General features: G+C 40.3%; 1 protein-coding gene across 17 annotated transcripts in view; it reads right to left on the bottom strand.

The window, feature by feature from the left end:
• Window positions 1-24,437, bottom strand: part of Pop1 (POP1 ribonuclease P/MRP subunit) — a 139,699-nt gene that overhangs the window by 103,806 nt on the left and 11,456 nt on the right. For 10 of the 17 annotated variants that reach the window (XM_071684918.1, XM_071683598.1, XM_071684823.1 and 7 more), the window contains exons 4-6: window positions 12,003-12,103; window positions 11,501-11,615; window positions 10,548-10,784 (exon numbers count right to left, since the gene is read on the bottom strand). In XM_071684918.1, coding sequence (XP_071541019.1) covers window positions 10,548-10,784; window positions 11,501-11,615; window positions 12,003-12,103 — 453 coding nt within the window. Of the gene's footprint in view, window positions 1-10,547; window positions 10,785-11,500; window positions 11,620-12,002; window positions 12,104-13,870; window positions 14,046-24,437 lie in introns of those variants that run through there. The other 7 variants (XM_071684627.1, XM_071684535.1, XM_071684358.1 and 4 more) reach the window with 4 other exon arrangements.

The raw sequence follows: 24,437 nt of genomic DNA, 5'->3' as shown, positions 1-24,437 counted from the left end.
TGCAAAAATCGTCCAAATGCCTCTCTCTTCTCTTTCACTAATAATCTTACTTCTTCATCCCACCACTCACTACCCTTTCTAATCAACCCACCTCCCACTCTTCCCATGCCACAAGCATCTTTTGCGCAATCCATCACTGATTCCCTAAATACATCCCATTCCTCCCCCACTCCCCTTACTTCCATTGTTCTCACCTTTTTCCATTCTGTACTCAGTCTCTCCTGGTACTTCCTCACACAAGTCTCCTTCCCAAGCTCACTTACTCTCACCACCCTCTTCACCCCAACATTCACTCTTCTTTTCTGAAAACCCATACAAATCTTCACCTTAGCCTCCACAAGATAATGATCAGACATCCCTCCAGTTGCACCTCTCAGCACATTAACATCCAAAAGTCTCTCTTTCGCACGCCTGTCAATTAACACGTAATCCAATAACGCTCTCTGGCCATCTCTCCTACTTACATGCGTATACTTATGTATATCTCGCTTTTTAAACCAGGTATTCCCAATCACTAGTCATTTTTCAGCACATAAATCTACAAGCTCTTCACCATTTCCATTTACAACACTGAACACCCCATGTATACCAATTATTCCCTCAACTGCCACATTACTCACCTTTGCATTCAAATCATCCATCACTATAACCCGGTCTCATGCATCAAAACCACTAACACACTCATTCAGCTGCTCCCAAAACACTTGCCTCTCATGATCTTTCTTCTCATGCCCATATTTTTTTTTTTTTTTTTCGCTGTCTCCTGCGTTTGCGAGCTAGCGCAAGGAAACAGACGAAAGAAATGGCCCAACCCACCCCCATACACATGTATAACACTGTTACTGGAGTGATAGTTCATACATGGTGCTCTGACAAGAAAATAGTGAAATTGGAAAAAAATGTAGCTTAGACATGGAAGCTTATTCTTTCATTGAAATGTGAACAAAGGGAGTTTTTTTTTTTTTCAAAGTGATAGAGATGGAAAGCAAAAAGGTGCTTTTCATAAATGTACTGGAAAAGTTGAGGTCCAGGTAAATTTTTGGTCTGTCAAGGCTTTATTATGGCGGATGACCAACTACCTACCCTCATGTATACAAGATATGGTTGTACTTTGTGTAATGAAGACAATTGAGAAACATCATAAGCCAATATTCCTGTTTCATGATAAGAGAAGTGGACCAGGTAGTATGATACAGTGGTTAAATTGATGAAAACTACTATTGACGTTTGTGTAAATAAATTATACATTTCCCTTTCCATAGCCAGAGGTTGAACCATTATGTGACATTCATTTTTCATTTCATTTCAAGCTACAAGTTTCAGTTTTCTAAATTATTTCTTACATTTTTCATATGTATGTATATATGTATGTGTGTATATGTGCATATGTATGTGTGTATATGTGCATATGTATGTGTATGTATATATATATATATATATATATATATATATATATATATATATATATATATATATATATTATCCCTGGGGATAGGGGTGAAAGAATACTTCCCACGCATTCCTCGCGTGTCGTAGAAGGCGACTAGAAGGGACAGGAGCGGGGGGCCAGAAATCCTCCCCTCCTTGTATTTTTAACTTTCTAAAATGGGAAACAGAAGAAGGAGCCCATATATATATATATATATATATGTATATATATATATATATATATATATATATATATATATATATATATATATATATATATATATATATTAGGTACAGTATATATATTAGGTACAGTAGGGTTGAGGGTCAAGTCAATTGGGCGGTGAGTTTGAATGGAGAAAAACTGGAGGAAGTGAAGTGTTTTAGATATCTGGGAGTGGATCTGGCAGCGGATGGAACCATGGAAGCGGTAGTGCCAGGAAAATAGACAAAGAAATGCCACATTCGTTCACACTTAGTCTCTAGCTTTCATGTGTAATGCACCAAAACCACAGCTCCCTATCCACATCCAGACCCCATAGACCTTTCTGTGGTTTACCCCAGATGCTTCACATGCCTTAGTTCAGTCCACTGACAGCATGTCGACCCCTATATACCAAATCGTTCAAATTCACTCTATTCCTTGCATGTATCTCATCCTCCCGCATGTTTTAGGCTGTGATCGCTCAAAATCTTTTTCACTCCATCCTTCCACCTCCAATTTGGTTTCCCGCTTCTCCTTGTTCCCTCCACCTCTGACACATATATCCTTTTTATCAATCTTTCCTCACTCATTCTCTCTATGTGTCCAAAACATTTCAATAAACCCTCTTCTGCTCTCTCAACCACACTCTTTTTATTACCACATATCTCTCTTACCCTTTCATTACTTAAATGATCAAACTATATCACACCACATACTATCCTCAAACATTTCATTTCCAACACATCCACCCTCCTCCATGCAACCCTATCTATAGCCCATGCCTTGCAGCCATATAACATTGTTGGAACTACTGTTCCTTCAAACATACCCATTTCTGCTCTCTGAGATGTCGTTCTCTCCTGCCACAAATACTTCATTGCTCCCAGAACCTTCGCCCCCTTCCCCACCCTGTGACTCACTTCCGCTTCCATGGTTCTATTCACTGCTAAGTCCACTTCCAGATATCTAAAACATTTCACTTCCTCCAATTTTCTCCAAACTTACATCCCAATTAACTTGTCCCTCAACCCTACTGAACCTAATAACCTCGCTCTTATTCACATTTACTCTCAACTTTCTCCTTTCACACACTTTCAAATTCAGTCACCAACTTCTGCAGTTTCTCACTCGAATCAGCCACTTGACCTGTATCATCAGCGAACAACAACTGACTCACTTCCCAGGCCCTCTCATCCCCAACAGTCTGCATACTCAGCCCTCTCTCCAAATCTCTTGCATTTATCTCCCTAATCACCCCATCCATTAAGAAATTAAACAACCATGGGGAAATCACATCCCCCAGCCACACACCGACATTCATTGGTAACCAATCAGTCTCCTCTCTTCCTATTCGTACACATGCCGTTCACACACAAATATTTCATATCTGCCATTTCCCACATTAGCGAGGTAGTGTTAAGAAGAGAAGACTGAGCCTAAGAGGGAAAATCCTCACTTGGCCCCCTTCTCTGTTCCTTCTTTTGGTAAAGTAAAAAGGAACTTCCACCCCCCCTTAGTCACCTTTTACAACATGCAGGTAATAAGTGGGAAGTATTATTTCTCAAAAAGTTCTAAGACCGTCTATTACAGGTGGTGCTATGGAGGTAGCTTATGTAAATTGTCAACTCTTTCAGTCTTTCTTTCCCCATATCTATAACACAGTTAAGCATACATTCTTTTCTAAGCCTATAGAGCTTTGTAAAATCTATATTTTCACTCTGTTTCCTTAAACAGATGAGTGGTAAAACACCTAAACCTGTTATAAAGCTATTTTCTTTTATACAGATCCTCTCTTACTGGAGACAAGAAGCATAATTTTCATACATAATAATGCTATAGTTATTGATGATAAAGTAGCTTCATATAACTAACCATGCGATCCCTAACACCCTTACACACCATGATGCAATTGTCATGTCAATATATTGTCTTATCCAATTGGCACCTGATGTGACAATTAAATTGCTTAAATGAAAATAATCATTTCTAATCAAGGAATCCACAATGACTTGTGAAAATTTAGCTAATCGTTCCTCAAAGCCTACTTTTTTATGGTAATCCAACACTACTGAGATATACAGCAACCCTAGAGGGTGTATGCAATAAGTTCATCAATTACCTCCCAGCAACCATGCAGGAAGGTGCAATGAAATGGCATTTTAAAAATTCTCTATAGTCTCTTTCTTTAGTCTTTCACACACTCCCACTCTCCAATGTGTGGTAATATTTGTCTGTAAATCTGCCTGTGAAGTGTTTATAAAGTGTTTATTGGTGTATCTTACAATATTTCACAAGTTCACACTTGTAACCATCAGGTGTATGTGAACCACCACTGTGTCTCACAATAAATGCCCCTTTGCACATATGAGAAATGTCTGATTCTTTTGTTCAAGTGATGCAATGTGTTGCAAGTGCTGTCACAGAAATGTGTGTTAGCTTTCAAGATATTTAGGATCTTATGAGATAACACATCATATTTGTTCAATCCCATTAAAATGCCCTTCTAAACATGTACATGTCTAATCATTGCTTTAGATGATGATGAACTCGGCAATAATTTTGCACGGTGTAAGTCTAATTCTGAGAATGATACTACTGACCCTAAATCTGATGGCAATGACTACATGCCCGAGTCCATTTTGTGAGCTACTGGTTGCTTTGCCTAGAGGTGCCGAGATATTGTGGAGCAGACAAGCAGAATCCTTCAACATGTCTTTCCCCCTGTTGCCTCTTTTCATCATGGTGCACAGCAAATGGTGCAACCATCTACTCCTCCCCAACCTACTGCACCCAGTGCAAGTCCTCGAAGCATATAACTGCATCAAAATGGCAGAGCATTGTGAAATACACATATAATGTAACAGTATAACACTCCTAAGATTTTACTGTATACTTCCAGTACATATGTAGCATAAGAGTACACAGCATGGATACCTGGATGTGTTTTTTTTTTTCTAAAACTGCTTTCAGCCAAACCATACATGCTAGCAAAATTTCAAAACTATCATACCATGACTAAACACTTATACTAACTTATGGAATACAGTAAACCCTCGATTTAATGGACTAATAGAGGGTAAGGGGTGTCCGTTAATGCCAAAGGTCTGTTAATTCGAGTGTAACCCATGGGCCATTTTTTTTATACAATATACAGTAATACAATATACAGTTCACATGCTTTCTTTTAACTCCTCTATCACCTGATGATGTTCTGGAAGGAGGTAAATAAAGTGCATAAGACAAGGGAGCAAATGGGAACTTCAGTGAAGGGCGCAAATGGGGAGGTGATAACAAGTAGTGGTGATGTGAGAAGGAGATGGAGTGAGTATTTTGAAGGTTTCTTGAATGTGTTTGATGATAGAGTGGCAGATATAGGGTGTTTTGGTCGAGGTGGTGTGCAAAGTGAGAGGGTTAGGGAAAATGATTTGGTAAACAGAGAAGAGGTAGTAAAAGCTTTGCGGAAGATGAAAGCTGGCAAGGCAGCAGGTTTGGATGGTATTGCAGTGGAATTTATTAAAAAAGGGGGTGACTGTATTGTTGACTGGTTGGTAAGGTTATTTAATGTATGTATGACTCATGGTGAGGTGCCTGAGGATTGGTGGAATGCGTGCATAGTGCCATTGTACAAAGGCAAAGGGGATAAGAGTGAGTGCTCAAATTACAGAGGTATAAGTTTGTTGAGTATTCCTGGTAAATTATGTGGGAGGATATTGATTGAGAGGGTGAAGGCATGTACAGAGCATCAGATTGGGGAAGAGCAGTGTGGTTTCAAAAGTGGTAGAGGATGTGTGGATCAGGTGTTTGCTTTGAAGAATGTATGCGAGAAATACTTAGAAAAGCAAATGGATTTGTATGTAGCATTTATGGATCTGGAGAAGGCATATGATAGAGTTGATAGAGATGCTCTGTGGAAGGTATTAAGAATATATGGTGTGGGAGGCAAGTTGTTAGAAGCAGTGAAAAGTTTTTATCGAGGATGTAAGGCATGTGTACGTGTAGGAAGAGAGGAAAGTGACTGGTTCTCAGTGAATGTAGGTTTGCGGCAGGGGTGTGTGATGTCCCTATGGTTGTTTAATTTGTTTATGGATGGGGTTGTTAGGGAGGTGAATGCAAGAGTTTTGGAAAGAGGGGCAAGTATGAAGTCTGTTGGGGATGAGAGAGCTTGGGAAGTGAGTCAGTTGTTGTTCGCTGATGATACAGCGCTGGTGGCTGATTCATGTGAGAAACTGCAGAAGCTGGTGACTGAGTTTGGTAAAGTGTGTGAAAGAAGAAAGTTAAGAGTAAATGTGAATAAGAGCAAGGTTATTAGGTACAGTAGGGTTGAGGGTCAAGTCAATTGGGAGGTGAGTTTGAATGGAGAAAAACTGGAGGAAGTGAAGTGTTTTAGATATCTGGGAGTGGATCTGGCAGCGGATGGAACCATGGAAGCGGAAGTGGATCATAGGGTGGGAGAGGGGGCGAAAATTCTGGGAGCCTTGAAGAATGTGTGGAAGTCGAGAACATTATCTCGGAAAGCAAAAATGGGTATGTTTGAAGGAATAGTGGTTCCAACAATGTTGTATGGTTGCGAGGCGTGGGCTATGGATAGAGTTGTGCGCAGGAGGATGGATGTGCTGGAAATGAGATGTTTGAGGAAAATGTGTGGTGTGAGGTGGTTTGATCGAGTAAGTAACGTAAGGGTAAGAGAGATGTGTGGAAATAAAAAGAGCGTGGTTGAGAGAGCAGAAGAGGGTGTTTTGAAATGGTTCGGGCACATGGAGAGAATGAGTGAGGAAAGATTGACCAAGAGAATATATGTGTCGGAGGTGGAGGGAACGAGGAGAAGAGGGAGACCAAATTGGAGGTGGAAAGATGGAGTGAAAACGATTTTGTGTGATCGGGGCCTGAACTTGCAGGAGGGTGAAAGGAGGGCAAGGAATAGAGTGAATTGGAGCGATGTGGTATACCGGGGTTGACGTGCTGTCAGTGGACTGAATCAAGGCATGTGAAGCATCTGGGGTAAACCATGGAAAGCTGTGTAGGTATGTATATTTGCATGTGTGGACGTATGTATATACATGTGTATGGGGGTGGGTTGGGCCATTTCTTTCGTCTGTTTCCTTGCGCTACCTCGCAAACGCGGGAGACAGCGACAAAAAAAAAAAAAAAAAAAAAAAAAAAAATCACCTGATGCCATTTTAAATTGTAAGGATTGCAAAATTATTTAATAAATAGTCACAATTCTCTGTATACAACCTGACCACATGATAGCTTGAAGCTGACCGAGACCAAAACAAAATAAGTATACTCCATGCTAACAAAAACAAGTACAACATGAAATGCGTATGGTGCGGTGTTTGAGATTTTTATTTTCTTTAATTCTTTAGATTATTATCAATTATTATCATCTGCCCGGTCCATAAAATCCAAAATCCCTTATATCGGGGGTTCGTCAAATTGAAGGCTTACTCCATTAAGAAATGAAAAAATAATAATGAATTGTGAAAACCAAAAAGAAAGAACATTTTTTCAAAGATTCCTCAATATTCTGCTTTTTTAATTTACCAGCTTTGGTGTTATCCATCCCCACTTTCTGGTTGCACTCCTTTAACCCAAGTAGCTGTCTTCTCTTTCTGCATTATTCACATATGGACTGCTGGCATTCTGTCAACTAACATACAATCTCTCTTGTCACACATAACACTTTACAACACTTAACTCACACAACTCATTCTCCATACCTCTATATTTTCCCGCAATGAGAGCTATGTGCTAAGAGCAATAAACAAAAGGAGTACGCAGGAAAATGAGACAAACATTAGGTAGAAATAGTAAAAAAGAGCATTAGGTAGAAGTAGTAAGGAGAAACAAATAGGTATTTTCATTAGGTGGAAAAAGTCATTTAAAACATGAGCTAGGAGCCCTTGAAATATACGCTAGAGTTGCCCTCTTTCAAAGGCCCATTAAGGACAAGGCACTGAAACAAAGAAGTGGCATAGGAGCTAACCAGTTAACTCTTTTGCCATGGACACCCCAACTTGAGGGAGTTCCTGATGGGAACAGCATCAGAGATATAGATAACGAGATTTGACTGATGTAAAGCTTAAAAATGTCAGGCTTTTTCTTTTTTGTTATATAACACAATGTGCTTACTTGTTTTTTGTTGGCAAAAACATGATTTGATTGTATTCAAAAATTAAAATACATGACTTCACATCAAAAATATTTCTTCTTTCTTCTTTTTTCTGGTTTTATGAGAAAAAGCAACCAATTTTACACAGTTGTTGGTTTCACAAGAAAAAACAAATCAACTGCTGAAAAAATCTGTCTAAAGAAAAAAGTACAATGTGGTTCTTCCATATCAGCAGGTCACAACTCACCTCATGCAGGGAAGGGGATAATGTTAACTGTATGTCAGTGAGAGAGGGTGTTAAATGTCCTTCCAGACTCCCAGAAACTCTGATGCCTTGGTAATGGACACATGGGTGCTTCCACTCTATTACAACATTATCCACCTGGCCTTAAGTCTATAAAGAGACTTATTTCTAAGCCAAGGCAGTGTAAGACAATGATACTTGCTGGATTATATCATCTCCACATACACAATTCAAATGCTACTTGATGTGAATGTCATGAGAATGGCTGGTGTTATTTGCTGACCAGCCTAGTCACAATACTGGTAGTTTGTTCTCACTGTATCAACTACAGTAATAACTTCAATGGTGTAATCATAAATGGTGATGCAGCCAAAATAATTCATTACATAGAACATATTTTTAGAAGATAAGCAGTTCAACACAAACAACACAGACCAGTGAAGCTGTGGTAACTGCAGTTCAGTCTTTCTATGTTCTGAATTGAGTACCTCAGATGACCCTAAAAACTTGTTTTCTGTTACTTTTTTTTTATCATGCCTGATCACCATCTCCTGCATTAGCGAGGTACCACCAGACTGGAGGAGAGGAAGAATAGTTGGGAGCCTATAGGTAAAGACTAGAAGAAGTACCTAAAGGTCCTAGGTTACAGAATTTGAACTATCTTAAACTCACACATATAACATATAATCATTATCTAAACATATTACCATCTTCATACACCTAAACAGTAGCTCACATTTAAGCCTATATCATATACATATTTCTTAACTCTAATCTAACAAATTCTTATAAATAGCACTTCCTCTGCTTATACAGTCTTATATGTACATGCCCTCTAATTACATACATTCATCAGTCTACTCTATGGTAAAAAAAGAAATGCACGTCTCCATTCACCCTTAAACTATAAAATATAGCATTTGATGGTTTACAACCACCTGCAACATACATCATATTAAACAAATTTCCAATGCCATTCTTAAAACTGTGGGACAAGCTTACATTCATAAACCACATAACATGTAACAGTTGGCCACTTCATACCACCCATGCATCACTCAGGCCCTCAGTAACATTTCTGTCAGAATGGATGATTCATTTATGTTGCCATCTCCCAGTATCATCTTCCTGCAATGCAGGTGCCATGTGAAGGAAGTCTACAGCAAAAAAAGAGTGCAAGTGAGGCATAAACTTTATAATAATTCTTAGACAAATTTGTTCACCCCCTTTATTTCAGTTACTCACTTGTTCTGTAGTTTCGATATTTTAAGTGCAACAAGAATCATACAATATTGGTACACAATCAACAGCACCATACATCGCCTGCTACAAAATTTCTGCCCACAAATTGAAAAACTGCATGACAAGTTCAATATTCCACTCACTTCTTACTCCTTCCTTCCCCCTTAAAACATGGCTCCCCCCTCTCACTCCTACCCTGCCATGCACCAAGGCACTGGCTGGATGGCCCCCATATGTTATGTCAATATTACACCAGGACAAAATAAAGATAAAGGATATACATCCAAGGTGAAATGATGGAGTGAAAAAGATTTAGTGATCGGGGCCTAAACATGCAGGAGGGTGAAAGGCGTGCAAGGAATAGAGTGAATTGGAACGATGTGGTATACTGGGGTCAACGTGCTGTTAATGGATTGAATCAGGGCATGTGAAGTGCCTGGAGTAAACCATGGAAAGTTTTGTGGGGCCTGGATATGGAAAGGGAGCTGTGGTTTTGGTGCATTATACATGACAGCTAGAGACTGAGTGTGAATGAATGTGGCCTTTGTTGTCTTTTCCTAGCGCTACCTCGTGCACATGCGGGGGGAGGGGGTTTTCATTTCAAGTGTGGCGGGGTGGTGACGGGAATGAATAAGGGCAGAAAATATGAATTATGTACATGTGTATATATGAAAAGTTTTGTGGGGCCTGGATGCGGAAGGGGAGCTGTGGTTTCGGTGCATTATACATGACAGCTACAGACTGAGTGTGAACGAATGTGGCCTTTGTTGTCTTTTCCTAGCACTACCTCGCGCACATGCGGGGAGAGGGGGTTTTTATTTCATGTGTGGTGGGGTGGTGACGGGAATGAATTAGGGCAGACAATATGAATTATGTACATGTGTATATATGTATATGTCTGTGTGTGTATATACATGTATACATTGAGATGTATAGGTAGGTATATGTGTGTGTGTGTGGACATGTATGTATATACATGTGTATGTGGGTGGGTTGGGCCATTCTTTCGTCTGTTTCCTTGCACTACCTTGCTAATGCAGGAGACAGCGACAAAGTATAATAAAAAAAAATCTTTTTTTTTACTTTCTCATGTCTACATGCATATCTATAACTTCAGAAGTAAGTCATAAATTTTCATGTTTTATTCTTGTCTTTTGCAAATACAGTGATAACCAAGTTTTCCTGTAACTACAGCATAAGGGTTAACACTTTATAACAGAAGTTAACAGCTTCCAAAACCAATAATACCTAACAACTAAAGATACCCATCTCCACATTTACCATCTACTACAAAATAAGCAATAATCATTTCTTACCTGAATTAAGCAAGACTTTGTAGCTGCTCTTAGAGTTGCTCTGTAACCTTTGAATGTTGGAGTGTCTGGGAGTGCATAGCCCCACTGCCTTTTCATGTGGAAGCGTTTAGCATGCCATATATGTGTCTCAAGCCAGATAAATTCCTTCTGACGTCGGTTGTACTCAGCCAACAGGTTGCATGGTCGTCGACGATATTTTCTTCTGGGACGATGGGTAGGTTTCACATTGGCACCACCCTTTAAGGAAATTAAGAGCATAACACAAGTTATATCTCATAATCTGATGGCTATTATCATTCATAGATATCCCTGGGTATAAGGAATATTTGTTTTTCATGTTAGATGAGATGGCAGGGGGAGTATTTCTTTCTTTTCTCAGAGAATGTGGGATGTATTACCATCATATGTCCAAGTGAGTTGGAATGCCTGCCTTAGATGCTACCACTAGTGAATGATCACTCTTGACAAGCAATCACCCACTATTGTCAAGAAAGGTTTTTCAAACCTTTTAGTTCTATTTTCCAATGTATTTTTTCATGGAAACCATAAAAGCAAAACATCGTACAGTAAAAGACAGTGGAATGGTGCTTTGGTATAGTGCACTGCCACATTAATGTGAAATAAAAGGCATAATTGTAGGTGCCAGATTATGAATAAATCATGAAAGTGAATTGTGTTACTGTGTGACCACCTTATCAGCTAAACCTGTATCTTTTTACCAAAGTCAACATTTTTTACATAAGATAACTGAAGTAATTTAAGGATCCTTGAATCTGTCTCAGCTCAAAAAGCATAATCCAGCAAAAAAAGAAAACAAAGTGAGACTACTTCACTTATGTATCAAATGAACCAATCTTTAAATTTACCTGCTCTGTGTTTCCAAAACTTGTTGAATATCCATGTTTGTGGAAATATGCAGTTCTTGTGCAAAATAATGGCCAGTAAAATCTTACCTCCTTCTTATGTCTTTCCTGAAGATATCTTGGCAAGCGCTTGGGATTTGATGAAACAGCTCGCCTTTGCATGTGTCTAGGCAAATTTTGGAAGGCTCGACCTCCATGTTCACAGCTATCTAAAACAAAATACATATCTTATATAAGTGATAGGAATACAGTGAATGGAGGGGTGCACAGAGGGAAATAAAAAAACAAGAGAAGAGAAAAGTATAATAACATTATAGCAGGGACAGGTGCAAACATAAAATATTCTTGTTTTACACAATAGTCACTCAACTTTTGGGGAAAGCAATGATGAAGAGACGAATGTTAAGCATTAAGTCAACTGATGAATAAAAAACAATTACTCCGGCACATTTCAGTTTCAGTTTATGGTTTTGACAATGGCATTACACAAAAAATGAGATACAAAAATCATCTAATTAGCCCTTTACTAGAAACTATGTGAATAGAATGGCAATAATCATTCCATGGCCAACAGATCTCAACTCCTACATACTTAGCTTTGTAATGATAGATTTTATCTCCCGAATACGGGCCGCACCAAGGGATAAGTAATTGCACTGTTGTGGAAGCTCCTCCATCATGCCACAAAGACACCTGCATGTGAAAACGGACATTCAATCTTAGTGTAATTTCAAACAAACCCTCTCATTACAGTAAACAGTACATAAAAATTCTCAAAATTCTAAGCCCCTTCTTTAACTTATCAAAAATGTCTGTTGAATACAAGGACCCATGAATAAGATTGTAAAAATGCATTTGAGTGAATAAGTCTAACTTTAAAAGTAACTCATGCCTTAATCAATGATAATGAACTGTTCATCTGATTAATAACCAAATACCTTGACAATGAACAGACAATGAACGTTATCTCAGACAGCAAAATTGGGCATGTCTGAAGGAATAGAAGTTCCAACAATATTATATGGTTGCGAGGCATGGGCTGTAGATAGGGTTATATGGAGCAGGGTGGATGTGTGGGAAATGAAATGTTTGAGGGCAATATGTGGTGGGAGGTCCTTTGATTGAGCAAGTAATAAGTGTATGAGAGATGTGTGGTAATATAAAGTGTGGCTGAGAGAGCAGAAGAGCGTGTTCAAACGGTTTGGACCTATGTGGAGAAAATGAGTGGGGAAAGGTTGAAAAAGAGGTTATATGTGTCAGAGGTGGAAGGAACAAGGAAGGGCAGGAGACCAAACTGGAGGTGGAAAGATGGAGTGAAAAAGATTCTGAATGATCGGAGACTGAACAAACAGGAGGGTGAAAGGTGTACAGGGAATAGAGTGAATTGGAACAATGTGGTATACTAGGGTCAACAAGGATAATGGTCTGAACCAGGGCATGTGAAATGTCTGATGTAAACCATGGAAAGGTCTGTGGGGCCTGGATGTGGATAGGGACCTGTGGTTTCAGTGCATTGCACATGACAGCTAGAGACCGACTGAATGAATGTGGCCTATTTTTGTGTTTTCCTGGCACTACCTTACTGACAAGGGGTGACGATGCTGTTTCCTGTGGAGCGAGGTGTCACCAGGAATGGATGAAGGGAAGCAAGTATAAATATATACATGTGTATATATGTATATGTGCATATATTGTATGTATTTGTGTATATGTTATGTGCAGTATATGTATGTGTGTTTATGTATATATTAGTGTATATGAGTGGATGGGTCATTCCTTGTTGTTTTCTGGTGCTACCTTGCTGAAGTGAAAAATGGCAATCAAGTTTAATATAACAAAAAAGACAATCCAAACAAGAGTCAGGCGAATATTTTTTCAGCTGTCCACAGGATGATTGATCACTTTTCTAATGTGCTCATGGTACAAGGATGATAGAAAATGATGTCAGAACATCAAAGGTGTCCCAACTGTTAGTTTACTACATGTATGAATTGGACTGGTGTTACTACTGCATTATATACACTCAATTATTAGCTTTTAATGTTTTTACCACACAATCTTCCACAACTACAAAGTCCTCGCCTACTTTAGAACTTTCAACTGACGCAGATGGAGGAGCTACACTAAAATCCCACACTCTACATGAAGCTTATACATTATACAAAATCCTGTGGTGATTTCGTTAAATTCCATCATGAAGAAGACGTGAGTCCGTAATGCAAAATCTTGCTTCACGCAACAACTTTAGTTCCGTGTACATCCTTGAAATTTCTTTCTCACAGACCTCTGAATTGTATCTGAAGTATCAATAAATTACAATTTTACTGCTGAAATTTTGGCCTTTCTCATTGGTTAAGTGCAAGATTATCTCTGCTATCAATGAGGCCAACATCTACCCTTCACACACCTCACACTTATCTAATTCATCCCTAAAGTAACTTAGTGTATGACACACCTCACCTTCAGCTAGATATAAAATCCAAATACGACTCCTCTACAATTCAACAATCCAAATGGAATGTGAACTCATTGTGAGCATAATTCGTTTTAATATTCATTTTTCCACACGTGAACACTTTAAATGATACTCATAATACAACGTGCGGCACAACACTCATGTTGTCAGGCCAGCGAACCACACAAACCAGCGACCACCCTTGGCAGCCAACATCTCTGACGCAGCGAAGACAAAATTGAAACGGAGAATAGCATTTTCATCATAAAATAATATTTTCATATACCGATAACGTTACTATTGTATATGTAGAAATTATTCAAATCATTTCTATTTTAAAGTCACCTCGAAACAAGAAAATATCAACACAAGATCTCCAACCAACAATATCATTCAGTTGTGAAAATTTACTTTCATAATGGTTAACAGTAACTAATACAGATATATAATCAACAAAGAATCTTATACATTCATCAATATAGTTGTATTCTCCCTTACATTAGTGTCAGTGTTACATACCACCTCTTCAAATGTGCTGCCGTAATTACACTCTGAAGTAATTGGAATAGCCAACTAACTAATTCTTGGAAGTGTATTTCGATATATATATATATATATATATATATATATATATATATATATATATATATATATATATATATATATATTATTTTTTTATTATACTTTGTCGCTGTCTCCCGCGTTTGCGAGGTAGCGCAAGGAAACAGACGAAAGAAATGCCCACCCCCCCCCCCTACACATGTATATACATACGTCCACACACGCAAATATACATACCTACACAGCTTTCCATGGTTTACCCCAGACGCTTCACACGCCTTGCTTCAATCCACTGACAGCACGTCAACTCCGGTATAACACATCGCTCCAATTCACTCTATTCCTTGCCCTCCTTTCACCCTCCTGCATGTTCAGGCCCCGATCACACAAAATCTTTTTCACTCCATCTTTCCACCTCCAATTTGGTCTCCCTCTTCTCCTTGTTCCCTCCACCTCCGACACATATATCCTCTTGGTCAATCTTTCCTCACTCATCCTCTCCATGTGCCCAAACCACTTCAAAACACCCTCTTCTGCTCTCTCAACCACGCTCTTTTTATTTCCACACATCTCTCTTACCCTTACGTTACTCACTCGATCAAACCACCTCACACCACACATTGTCCTCAAACATCTCATTTCCAGCACATCCATCCTCCTGCGCACAACTCTATCCATAGCCCAAGCCTCGCAACCATACAACATTGTTGGAACCACTATTCCTTCAAACATACCCATTTTTGCTTTCCGAGATAATGTTCTCGACTTCCACACATTCTTCAAGGCCCCCAGGATTTTCGCCCCCTCCCCCACCCTATGATCCACTTCCGCTTCCATGGTTCCATCCGCTGCCAGATCCACTCCCAGATATCTAAAACACTTCACTTCCTCCAGTTTTTCTCCATTCAAACTCACCTCCCAATTGACTTGACCCTCAACCCTACTGTACCTAATGCAATTGAGTGGGAGATGTATAAAAGAAAGAGACAGGAGGTCAAGAGAAAGGTGCAAGAGGTGAAAAAAAGGGCAAATGAGAGTTGGGGTGAGAGAGTATCATTAAATTTTAGGGAGAATAAAAAGATGTTCTGGAAGGAGGTAAATAAAGTGCGTAAGACAAGGGAGCAAATGGGAACTTCAGTGAAGGGCGCAAATGGGGAGGTGATAACAAGTAGTGGTGATGTGAGAAGGAGATGGAGTGAGTATTTTGAAGGTTTCTTGAATGTGTTTGATGATAGAGTGGCAGATATAGGGTGTTTTGGTCGAGGTGGTGTGCAAAGTGAGAGGGTTAGGGAAAATGATTTGGTAAACAGAGAAGAGGTAGTGAAAGCTTTGCGGAAGATGAAAGCCGGAAGATGAAAGCGGAAGATGAAAGGTATTGCAGTGGAATTTATTAAAAAAGGGGGTGACTGTATTGTTGACTGGTTGGTAAGGTTATTTAATGTATGTATGACTCATGGTGAGGTGCCTGAGGATTGGCGGAATGCGTGCATAGTGCCATTGTACAAAGGCAAAGGGGATAAGAGTGAATGCTCAAATTACAGAGGTATAAGTTTGTTGAGTATTCCTGGTAAATTATATGGGAGGGTATTGATTGAGAGGGTGAAGGCATGTACAGAGCATCAGATTGGGGAAGAGCAGTGTGGTTTCAGAAGTGGTAGAGGATGTGTGGATCAGGTGTTTGCTTTGAAGAATGTATGTGAGAAATACTTAGAAAAGCAAATGGATTTGTATGTAGCATTTATGGATCTGGAGAAGGCATATGATAGAGTTGATAGAGATGCTCTGTGGAAGGTATTAAGAATATATGGTGTGGGAGGAAAGTTGTTAGAAGCAGTGAAAAGTTTTTATCGAGGATGTAAGGCATGTGTACGTGTAGGAAGAGAGGAAAGTGATTGGTTCTCAGTCAATGTAGGTTTGCGGCAGGGGTGTGTGATGTCTCCATGGTTGTTTAATTTGTTTATGGATGGGGTTGTTCGGGAGGTAAATGCAAGAGTTTTGGAAAGAGGGGCAAGTATGAAGTCTGTTGGGGATGAGAGAGCTTGGGAAGTGAGTCAGTTGTTGTTCGCTGATGATACAGCGCTGGTGGCTGATTCATGTGAGAAACTGCAGAAGCTGGTGATTGAGTTTGGAAAAGTGTGTGGAAGAAGAAAGTTAAGAGTAAAAATATATATATATATATATATATATATATATATATATATATATATATATATATATATATATACATATAATGGTATGAAAGTTGCTTCTTTTTCGTTTCAACGCGCTGGTTTGATGAGTGAAACAATGTCCAGTTCTCCTCGGAATGAGAAAGTCGAGAGAGAACTCCGGAAATACAGGAGATACCCTAGTACAATATTGACATCAAAAGGGTGTAAAGCTACTAGGGCATCATTTAACATGGAAGTTTATGGTAAACAGGTGCTGAGACAGCCATACAAAATTGCCAGATGGGAGGGTTTTCAAATGAGTATGTCATGAGTGACAAGGTAAGAGAGGAGAAGGAAAGTTAAACTGGGTAGTCAAAAATCGAAAGGAAATCAATGAGGCCAGGGAGAGCAACAGATGGACGAGCAGCAGATGATAAGAAAAATGAATTTAAAAAATCGTGTCAGAGATAACTTCGATGTCGATGGCGTGGTTGAAAGTTGGAAACTAAACTCAAAAGAACTTAGGTCTAACTAACACAGTCTGCTCAGACAGGTACATAACAAAAGAGTACAGAGAAGGTAAAAGATGGGGATTGGTCCTCTTAATATAGGATAACACTAACTTTCAGGATACATAAATAAATGGCAACTTGAATCAGTATATAGAGATTGCAGTAGTCTTGTAGTATACTTTCTTCCAAAGAACTGATGCAACCCAAAGTCAGCAATCGCGTAATGAGAAAGGATAAATCAGGACGGTGAGGGAGGAGGCGAAGCACTCCTTTCATGAAGATGGTAAATCATGGATTACGGGAAACTTCAATAATAGGGAAATAGATTAGGAAATCTTAAATGCTCACGGAGACAGGAAGACATGGTAATAAAGGTTTCTTGAATATGTAAAGGAGGACTTTCTGTATCGGTAGGTCATGCAGCATTCGAACCTAGGCACTACGACACCGTTACTGCTTAACGTCTTTACATAACTAACACATTGTGAAAATAAAACATGAAACTCCTAGAGGGAATCGTGATAACGTTAGCACTTGTAACAGCAAAATGCTCTTGATCTTGGGGACTTTAGAAGTATTTCATACTATCAATAAACGTTGTATATAACGTTATAAGAGGATACGAAAGTACATAGCTGGTTTGATTTACACTTTATAGTATCCTTGCAGACAGCTATGTAGAGCTAATCACATTCGTCCACGAACATTAACATGTCCAGCACTGGAGGATTGGGCGATGGGCTAGTTTTCTGTTTTTGGTGAGACAATGGAACAATAACGTATGCTGAGTTTCTGTATGTCACTAATTCGAGCTAAAATTGGCAGAATTTTATAGATTTGAATTGCATAAACAAATTGCCCATTGGGGACAAAAACGCTCCACGACTTGAGGGTTTGAGAAGTTCCCTAACCCCTTTTCCGGTCCTGTCTAAATACGCTGTACAAATCCCTCTATATTTTTTTAAGGTATTCATCTCGCACACTCATCAAAGTAGATACGTGATTCACAAGCCCACTATTATTCAGGAAGCCACATTGTCCACCTCTGTGATTACTGCTAGCCTTTCCACCAATATCCCATACAACTTGCAAGTTCACTAACCAATACCTTTAGTGGTTAAGTTGCACTCCTCTGACCCAGGTAGCTGTCTTTTCTGCCTCACTAACATATGGACTACTTTCTGTCCACAAAAATACAATCCCTCCATGTCATGTGGAACACTTAACAACACTTAACTCATGAAGCTCATTCTTCGCAACTATATTTCCTGCGGTGAGCACTAAGCGATAGCTCAGCCTTTTGGCGAAATGGTTGCATTAGATATTAGTAGTAGGCGGGAACATTTAGGCAGGAGTATTAGGTAGGTAGGAGCATTAGACAGTCGTAGTCATTAGGAACATTATGTAGGAGCCTCTACAAACACTGCACTAGACTTACTTTTTGGCAGTGGCCTGTTAAGGGTGAGGCACTAAAGGCTATGAAGCGGCATTAGAGTTCTTTAGTGATTGATATTCCAATTGGAACTAGCATCAGATATATAGAGAGCTAGATATGGGTGTGAGGCAGGGCTGTGTGATGTCACTGTGGCTTTTTAACATTACCATATCACTCGCCATCCCCCGCGCCAGCGAGGCAGCGTCAAGAACAGAGGACTGAGCCTTTGAGGGAAATCCTCACTTGGCCACCTTCTCCGTTCCCTCTTTTGGAAAATTAAAAACAAGAGGGGAGGATTTCCAGTACCCCCACTCCCTCCCCTTTTAGTCACCTTCTACGACACGCAGGGAATATGTGCGAAGTATTCTTTCTCCCCCATCCCAAGGCTTAAAGAGGGTGCAGAGATGGAGTGTGACGAAGAGCTATGATGGCTAATGACAAGCTTGTTTGCAGGTTATACTGTACTGTCTGCTGAGAGTGTAAAAGAGCTGTAGAAGGTTATAATTGTCTTCTGTGATGTGCGTAGACTTAGGTGATTGAAGGTAAATGCTGTTACAAGTAAAGTAGTGGCGTCTGAAAGGCAACTGAGTGAAACTATGAATTTGCAAAACCATGTAGAATGAAAGGAAAAAGTATTAAACTGTTTTATAGATATGGGGAAAGAAAGACTGGAAGAGGCGAGAGAATTTAAGTATTTAGGAGTTATCTTGGGTAAGTTAGGTGATATGCAAGGAGAGGTAAAGGAGAGAAAGCAGTATAGAGAAGAATTGTTGAGCGCCTTAACAGAATAATGAAGGGTAGACATGTGTATGGAAGTGAAAAAAGGACTAATGGACAGCATAGTCCTCCTTTGCAGTCAAAATATGGACATGGAAAGAGTCAAAGAGGTCAGGAACCCAGGCTGTGGAAATTAGCTATTTGAGAGAAACACGTAGTATGAATAGATGGAATGAAGAAAGACATGAGATATGTAGTATGGCACAGAATGCAAATGGAATTAATTGTTGAGTAGTAAAGTGGGTGAAATGTAATGCATGTGGAAAGAATGCAAGATGGGGAGTTTACAAGGAGTGTAAGAGAGTACAGTTAAAGGGTTTGGTACGAAAGGGAGAACACCTGTGAGATGTGGAAATAGAGAGGAAGAGAAATGGTAGAAGAATGTGTGGAATGGTGTATGTGAGGGAGACATGTAAGGTCAAGGATAAGAAGAGACTTTTCCCCTGGCCACCCATGTGATGGGAGTTTCTGTAGGGAATAGGTGTCAGATATATATAGATAGAGAGATCCCACCAATCACTTCCCTTTCTTACTTGCCCACCTCCCACCTTTCGTATGCTACACACACTTCCCTCACACATGTAAGGAGCACTTCTCTAATACCTAGCTTCATACACTCTTGCCTTTAGCTATTCTAATCCTGATCTCTTTGTTGCATAACTTCACATACTCCTCTTTCTAACACTCACCACCCTCTTCTTACACATATCATTTCCTCTTTTCCAAAAGCCTCAAAAAACTTCACCCTCTCCTCCACCAAGTAATAATCAGACATCTCACCAGCTTCCCTTCCCTGCACCAGCTTCCCTTCCCTGCACCAGCTTCCCTTCCCTGCACATTCACATTCATGAGTCTCTCTGTTACATGCCTATCAATTTCTACATAATCCAATAATGCCCACTTACTATCTGCCCTACTCAGCCACAATTACTTGTGCATGGCCCTCCTTTCACACCAAGCATTCCTAGTCACCTGTATATTTTCTGCACACAACCCCACAATTTTCATTCATGTCACTGGATACCCCATGCCCCAACTATACCCTAAACTAACCCACTCCCACAATAAACTAACCCACTTCCCTGATTGAACCCTTATAATGGTCGCAAACTATTCATCCCTCTTCCTCTTGAGCTTCGTCTCATAAAGAGCTACAACATTTTGGTCCCTCTCCTTATACTACCTATCTCTCCTTTCTTCTCAACTTGGTTACATCCACACACATTCAGACACTCCAGCCTGAGACTTTGAGGAGGATGAGCACTCTTCACTTGGTTCACTGTTCTATCAAAACTTTTTGAAAGTTGAAATGCAAGGAGGGGAGGGTTTCCAGCCCCTATTCCCACCTTTTTTATTTGCCTTTTAAGAATAAATATGCAGGGTATAGTTATTCATTTACAATTACCCCAGAAGCAAATTCATGGTGTTACACAGGATATCTTATTTATAATTACCACAGGACCAATATCTTGGTCCTGTTACCCAGGATCTCTTTCCAGAGGCTTCTGCAGCCTAAGGCTATGGTACTTCCAGCAGCAGGAAAATGTGAGCTCCTTTTGAGTTCGAAGTTCTATATATACCGCCTTGCTAAAAGCAACTTTTCATTTGCTGTGGTACCTCGAGCAGGCATAGTCCAGTAACACCTTTACCCTATTCCTAGGGATATAAAAAGTGTCTTAGATATCTGGGAGTGGACATGGCAGCAAGTGGAATTCAAGCTGAGGTTGTAGAACTTAAGACAGATAAAGACCTTGCATAAATATAAAAGTCATTGTGAGTCCTTGCTCAAAGCAGCCAGGTTTTGAATCAACAAGCTGGAGAAATACTTCTGCTACCAAGACTACAACTGCCATAACAATTTACATTCAATGGTGTAGAGGAGTGATCTATGGAAAATTGTGGATGCTGATGTCCTCCCTGCTGAATGATAAGCTCCAGCTGCCTGATGTGGCCCTGTACTGCATGCACCATGTAGGACAGCCTCTCAGCCCAGTTTTGTTTGCAGTGAATGACTCTGTGACCTCAAAGCAGAGATGAGGAATGTGAGGTATTTATGAGGCAGTGGAGTTTACATTAATGGACACCAGTATTCAGAATCACAGGCCTCGAAGAACAGTCAGTTACCCTAAGTGAAACATGCCATAAGTAAAGGTAAAGTTGGATTTTTTTAAGATATTAAGCTGATTATCAAGGAGAATGTAAACAGTCAATGCTTCTATGGTGTCCTTAGCTGTGCATTTGTAAGTGGTCCTCCTGCTGGTAGCCCCATTTCGGCATGACTAATGGATTAGCTTTTCTGAACGTAAAATCAACACAGGTACAGGACCTGTGGTACTTCAATGAATTCTGGCACTCGAACAAACCAGATAAGATAAAATACTCAAATGAGTTGAAGAGCTTTTCTAAACATAAAATCAACACAGGTACGGACCTGTGGTGCTGGCGTGCTTTCTGGGAGTCGAACGAAGTTGCTGATATAAAATACCTCAATGAGTCGGGGCGCTTTTCTGAACCTAAACTCGACACAGTTACGGACCTGTGTTTCTTCAAGGCATTCTGGGAGTCGAATGAAGTTGTTGAGATAAAATGCTTCATTGAATCGGAGCACTTTTCTGTACCTAAAATTGACACAGGTATGGACATGTGGTGCTTAAGGCCATCCTGGGAGTCGAAAAAAGTTGAGATAAAATACTTGATTAGGTCGGAGCGCTTTCCTGAACCGAAAATCAACACAGGTACGGACCTGTGGTACTTCAATGCATTCTGGAGTCGAACGAAGTTGTTGAGATAAAATACTCAAATGAGTCGGAGTGCTTTTCTGAACCTAAAATCGCCACAGGTACGGACCTGTGGTGCTGAAGGGCATTCTGGGAGTCGAACGAAGTGTTGAGATAAAATACTCGAATGAGTCAGAGTGCTTTTCTGAACCTAAAATCGACACAGGTACGGACCTGTGGTGCTGGAGGGCGTTCTGGGAGTCGAACGAAGTTGTTGAGATAAAATACTCGAATGAGTCAGAGTGCTTTTCTGAACCTAAAATCGACACAGGTACGGACCTGTGGTGCTGGAGGCATTCTGGGAGTCGAACGAAGTTGTTGAGATAAAATACTCAAATGAGTCAGAGTGCTTTTCTGAACCTAAAATCGACACAGGTACGGACCTGTGGTGCTGAGGGCATTCTGGGAGTCGAACGAAGTTGTTGAGATAAAATACTCGAATGAGTCAGAGTGCTTTTCTGAACCTAAAATCGACACAGGTACGGACCTGTGGTGCTGAAGGGCATTCTGGGAGTCGAACGAAGTTGTTGAAGCTTTTCTGTAACCTAAATCGACACAGGTACGGACCTGTGGTGCTTAAGGCCATCCTGGGAGACGAAAAAAGTTGCTGAGATAAAATACTTGATTAGGTCGGAGCGCTTTTCTGAACCTAAAATCAACAGGTACGGACCTGTGGTACTTCAATGCATTCTGGCACTCGAACGAACCTGATAAGATAAAATACTCAAAGGAGTTGGAGCGCTTTTCTGACCTAAAATCGACACAGGTACAGACCTGTGGTGCTTGGAGGGCATTCTGGGAGTCGAACGAAGTTGAGATGAAATATTCAAATGAGTCGGAGAGCTTTTCTGAACCTAAAATCACACAGGTACGGACTGTGGGTTGGGGGCATTCTGGGATCGAACGAATTGTTGAGATAAAATACTTGAATTAGGTCGGAGTAGCTTTTCTGAACCTAAAATCGCACACAGGTACGACCTTGGTGTGAGGCGATTCTGGCGCTCGAACGAACTCGATAAGATAAAATACTCAAATGAGTTGGAGCAGCTTTTCTGAACCTGAAATCGCCACAGGTACGGACCTGTGGTGCTGGAGGGCATTCTGGGAGTTGAACGAAGTTGTTGAGATAAAATACTCGAATGAGTCAGAGTGCTTTTCTGAACCTAAAATCGCCACAGGTACGGACCTGTGGTGCTGGAGGGCATTCTGGGAGTCGAACGAAGTTGTTGAGATAAAATACTCGAATGACTCAGGAGTGCTTTTCTGAACCTAAAATCGACACAGGTACGGACCTGTGGTGCTGGAGGCCATTCTGGGAGTCGAACGAAAGTTGTTGAGATAAAATACTCAAATGAGTCGGAGTGCTTTTCTGAACCTAAAATCGCCACAGGTACGGACCTGTGGTGCTGAAGGGCATTCTGGGAGTCGAACGAAGTTGTTGAGATAAAATACTCGAATGAGTCAGAGTGCTTTTCTGAACCTAAAATCGACACAGGTACGGACCTGTGGTGCTGAAGGGCATTCTGGAGTCGAACGAAAGTTGTTGATAAAATACTCAAATGGTCGGAGTGCTTTTCTGAACCTAAAATCGCCACAGGTACGGACCTGTGGTGCTGAAGGGCATTCTGGAGTCGAACGAAGTTGTTGAGATAAAATACTCGAATGAGTCAGAGTGCTTTTCTGAACCTAAAATCGACACAGGTACGGACCTGTGGTACTTCAATGCATTCTGGCACTCGAACGAACTCGATAAGATAAAATACTCAAATGAGTTGGAGCGCTTTTCTGAACCTGAAATCGCCACAGGTACGGACCTGTGGTGCTGGAGGGCATTCTGGGAGTCGAACGAAGTTGTTGAGATAAAACACTCGAATGAGTCGGAGTGCTTTTCTGAACCTAAAATCGACACAGGTACGGACCTGTGGTGTTGGTGGCCATTCTGGGAGTCCAACGAAATTGTTGAGATAAAATACTCGAAATGAGTCAGAGTGCTTTTCTGAACCTAAAATCGACACAGGTACGGACCTGTGGTGCTGGAGGGCATTCTGGGAGTCGAACGAAGTTGTTGAGATATAATACTCGAATGAGTCAGAGTGCTTTTCTGAACCTAAAATCGACACAGGTACGGACCTGTGGTGCTTAAGGCCATCCTGGGAGGCGAAAAAAGTTGCTGAGATAAAATACTTGATTAGGTCGGAGCGCTTTTCTGAACCTAAAATCAACACAGGTACGGACCTGTGGTACTTCAATGCATTCTGGCACTCGAATGAACCTGATAATATACAATACTCAAATGAGTTGGAACGCTTTTCTGAACCTGAAATCACCACAGGTACGGACCTGTGGTGCAGGAGGGCATT

Source organism: Panulirus ornatus, chromosome 1 (assembly GCF_036320965.1).
Source record: "Panulirus ornatus isolate Po-2019 chromosome 1, ASM3632096v1, whole genome shotgun sequence".
NCBI classification, from domain to species: Eukaryota; Metazoa; Arthropoda; class Malacostraca; order Decapoda; family Palinuridae; genus Panulirus; species Panulirus ornatus.
This window is presented reverse-complemented; position numbering and strand designations above follow the sequence as displayed.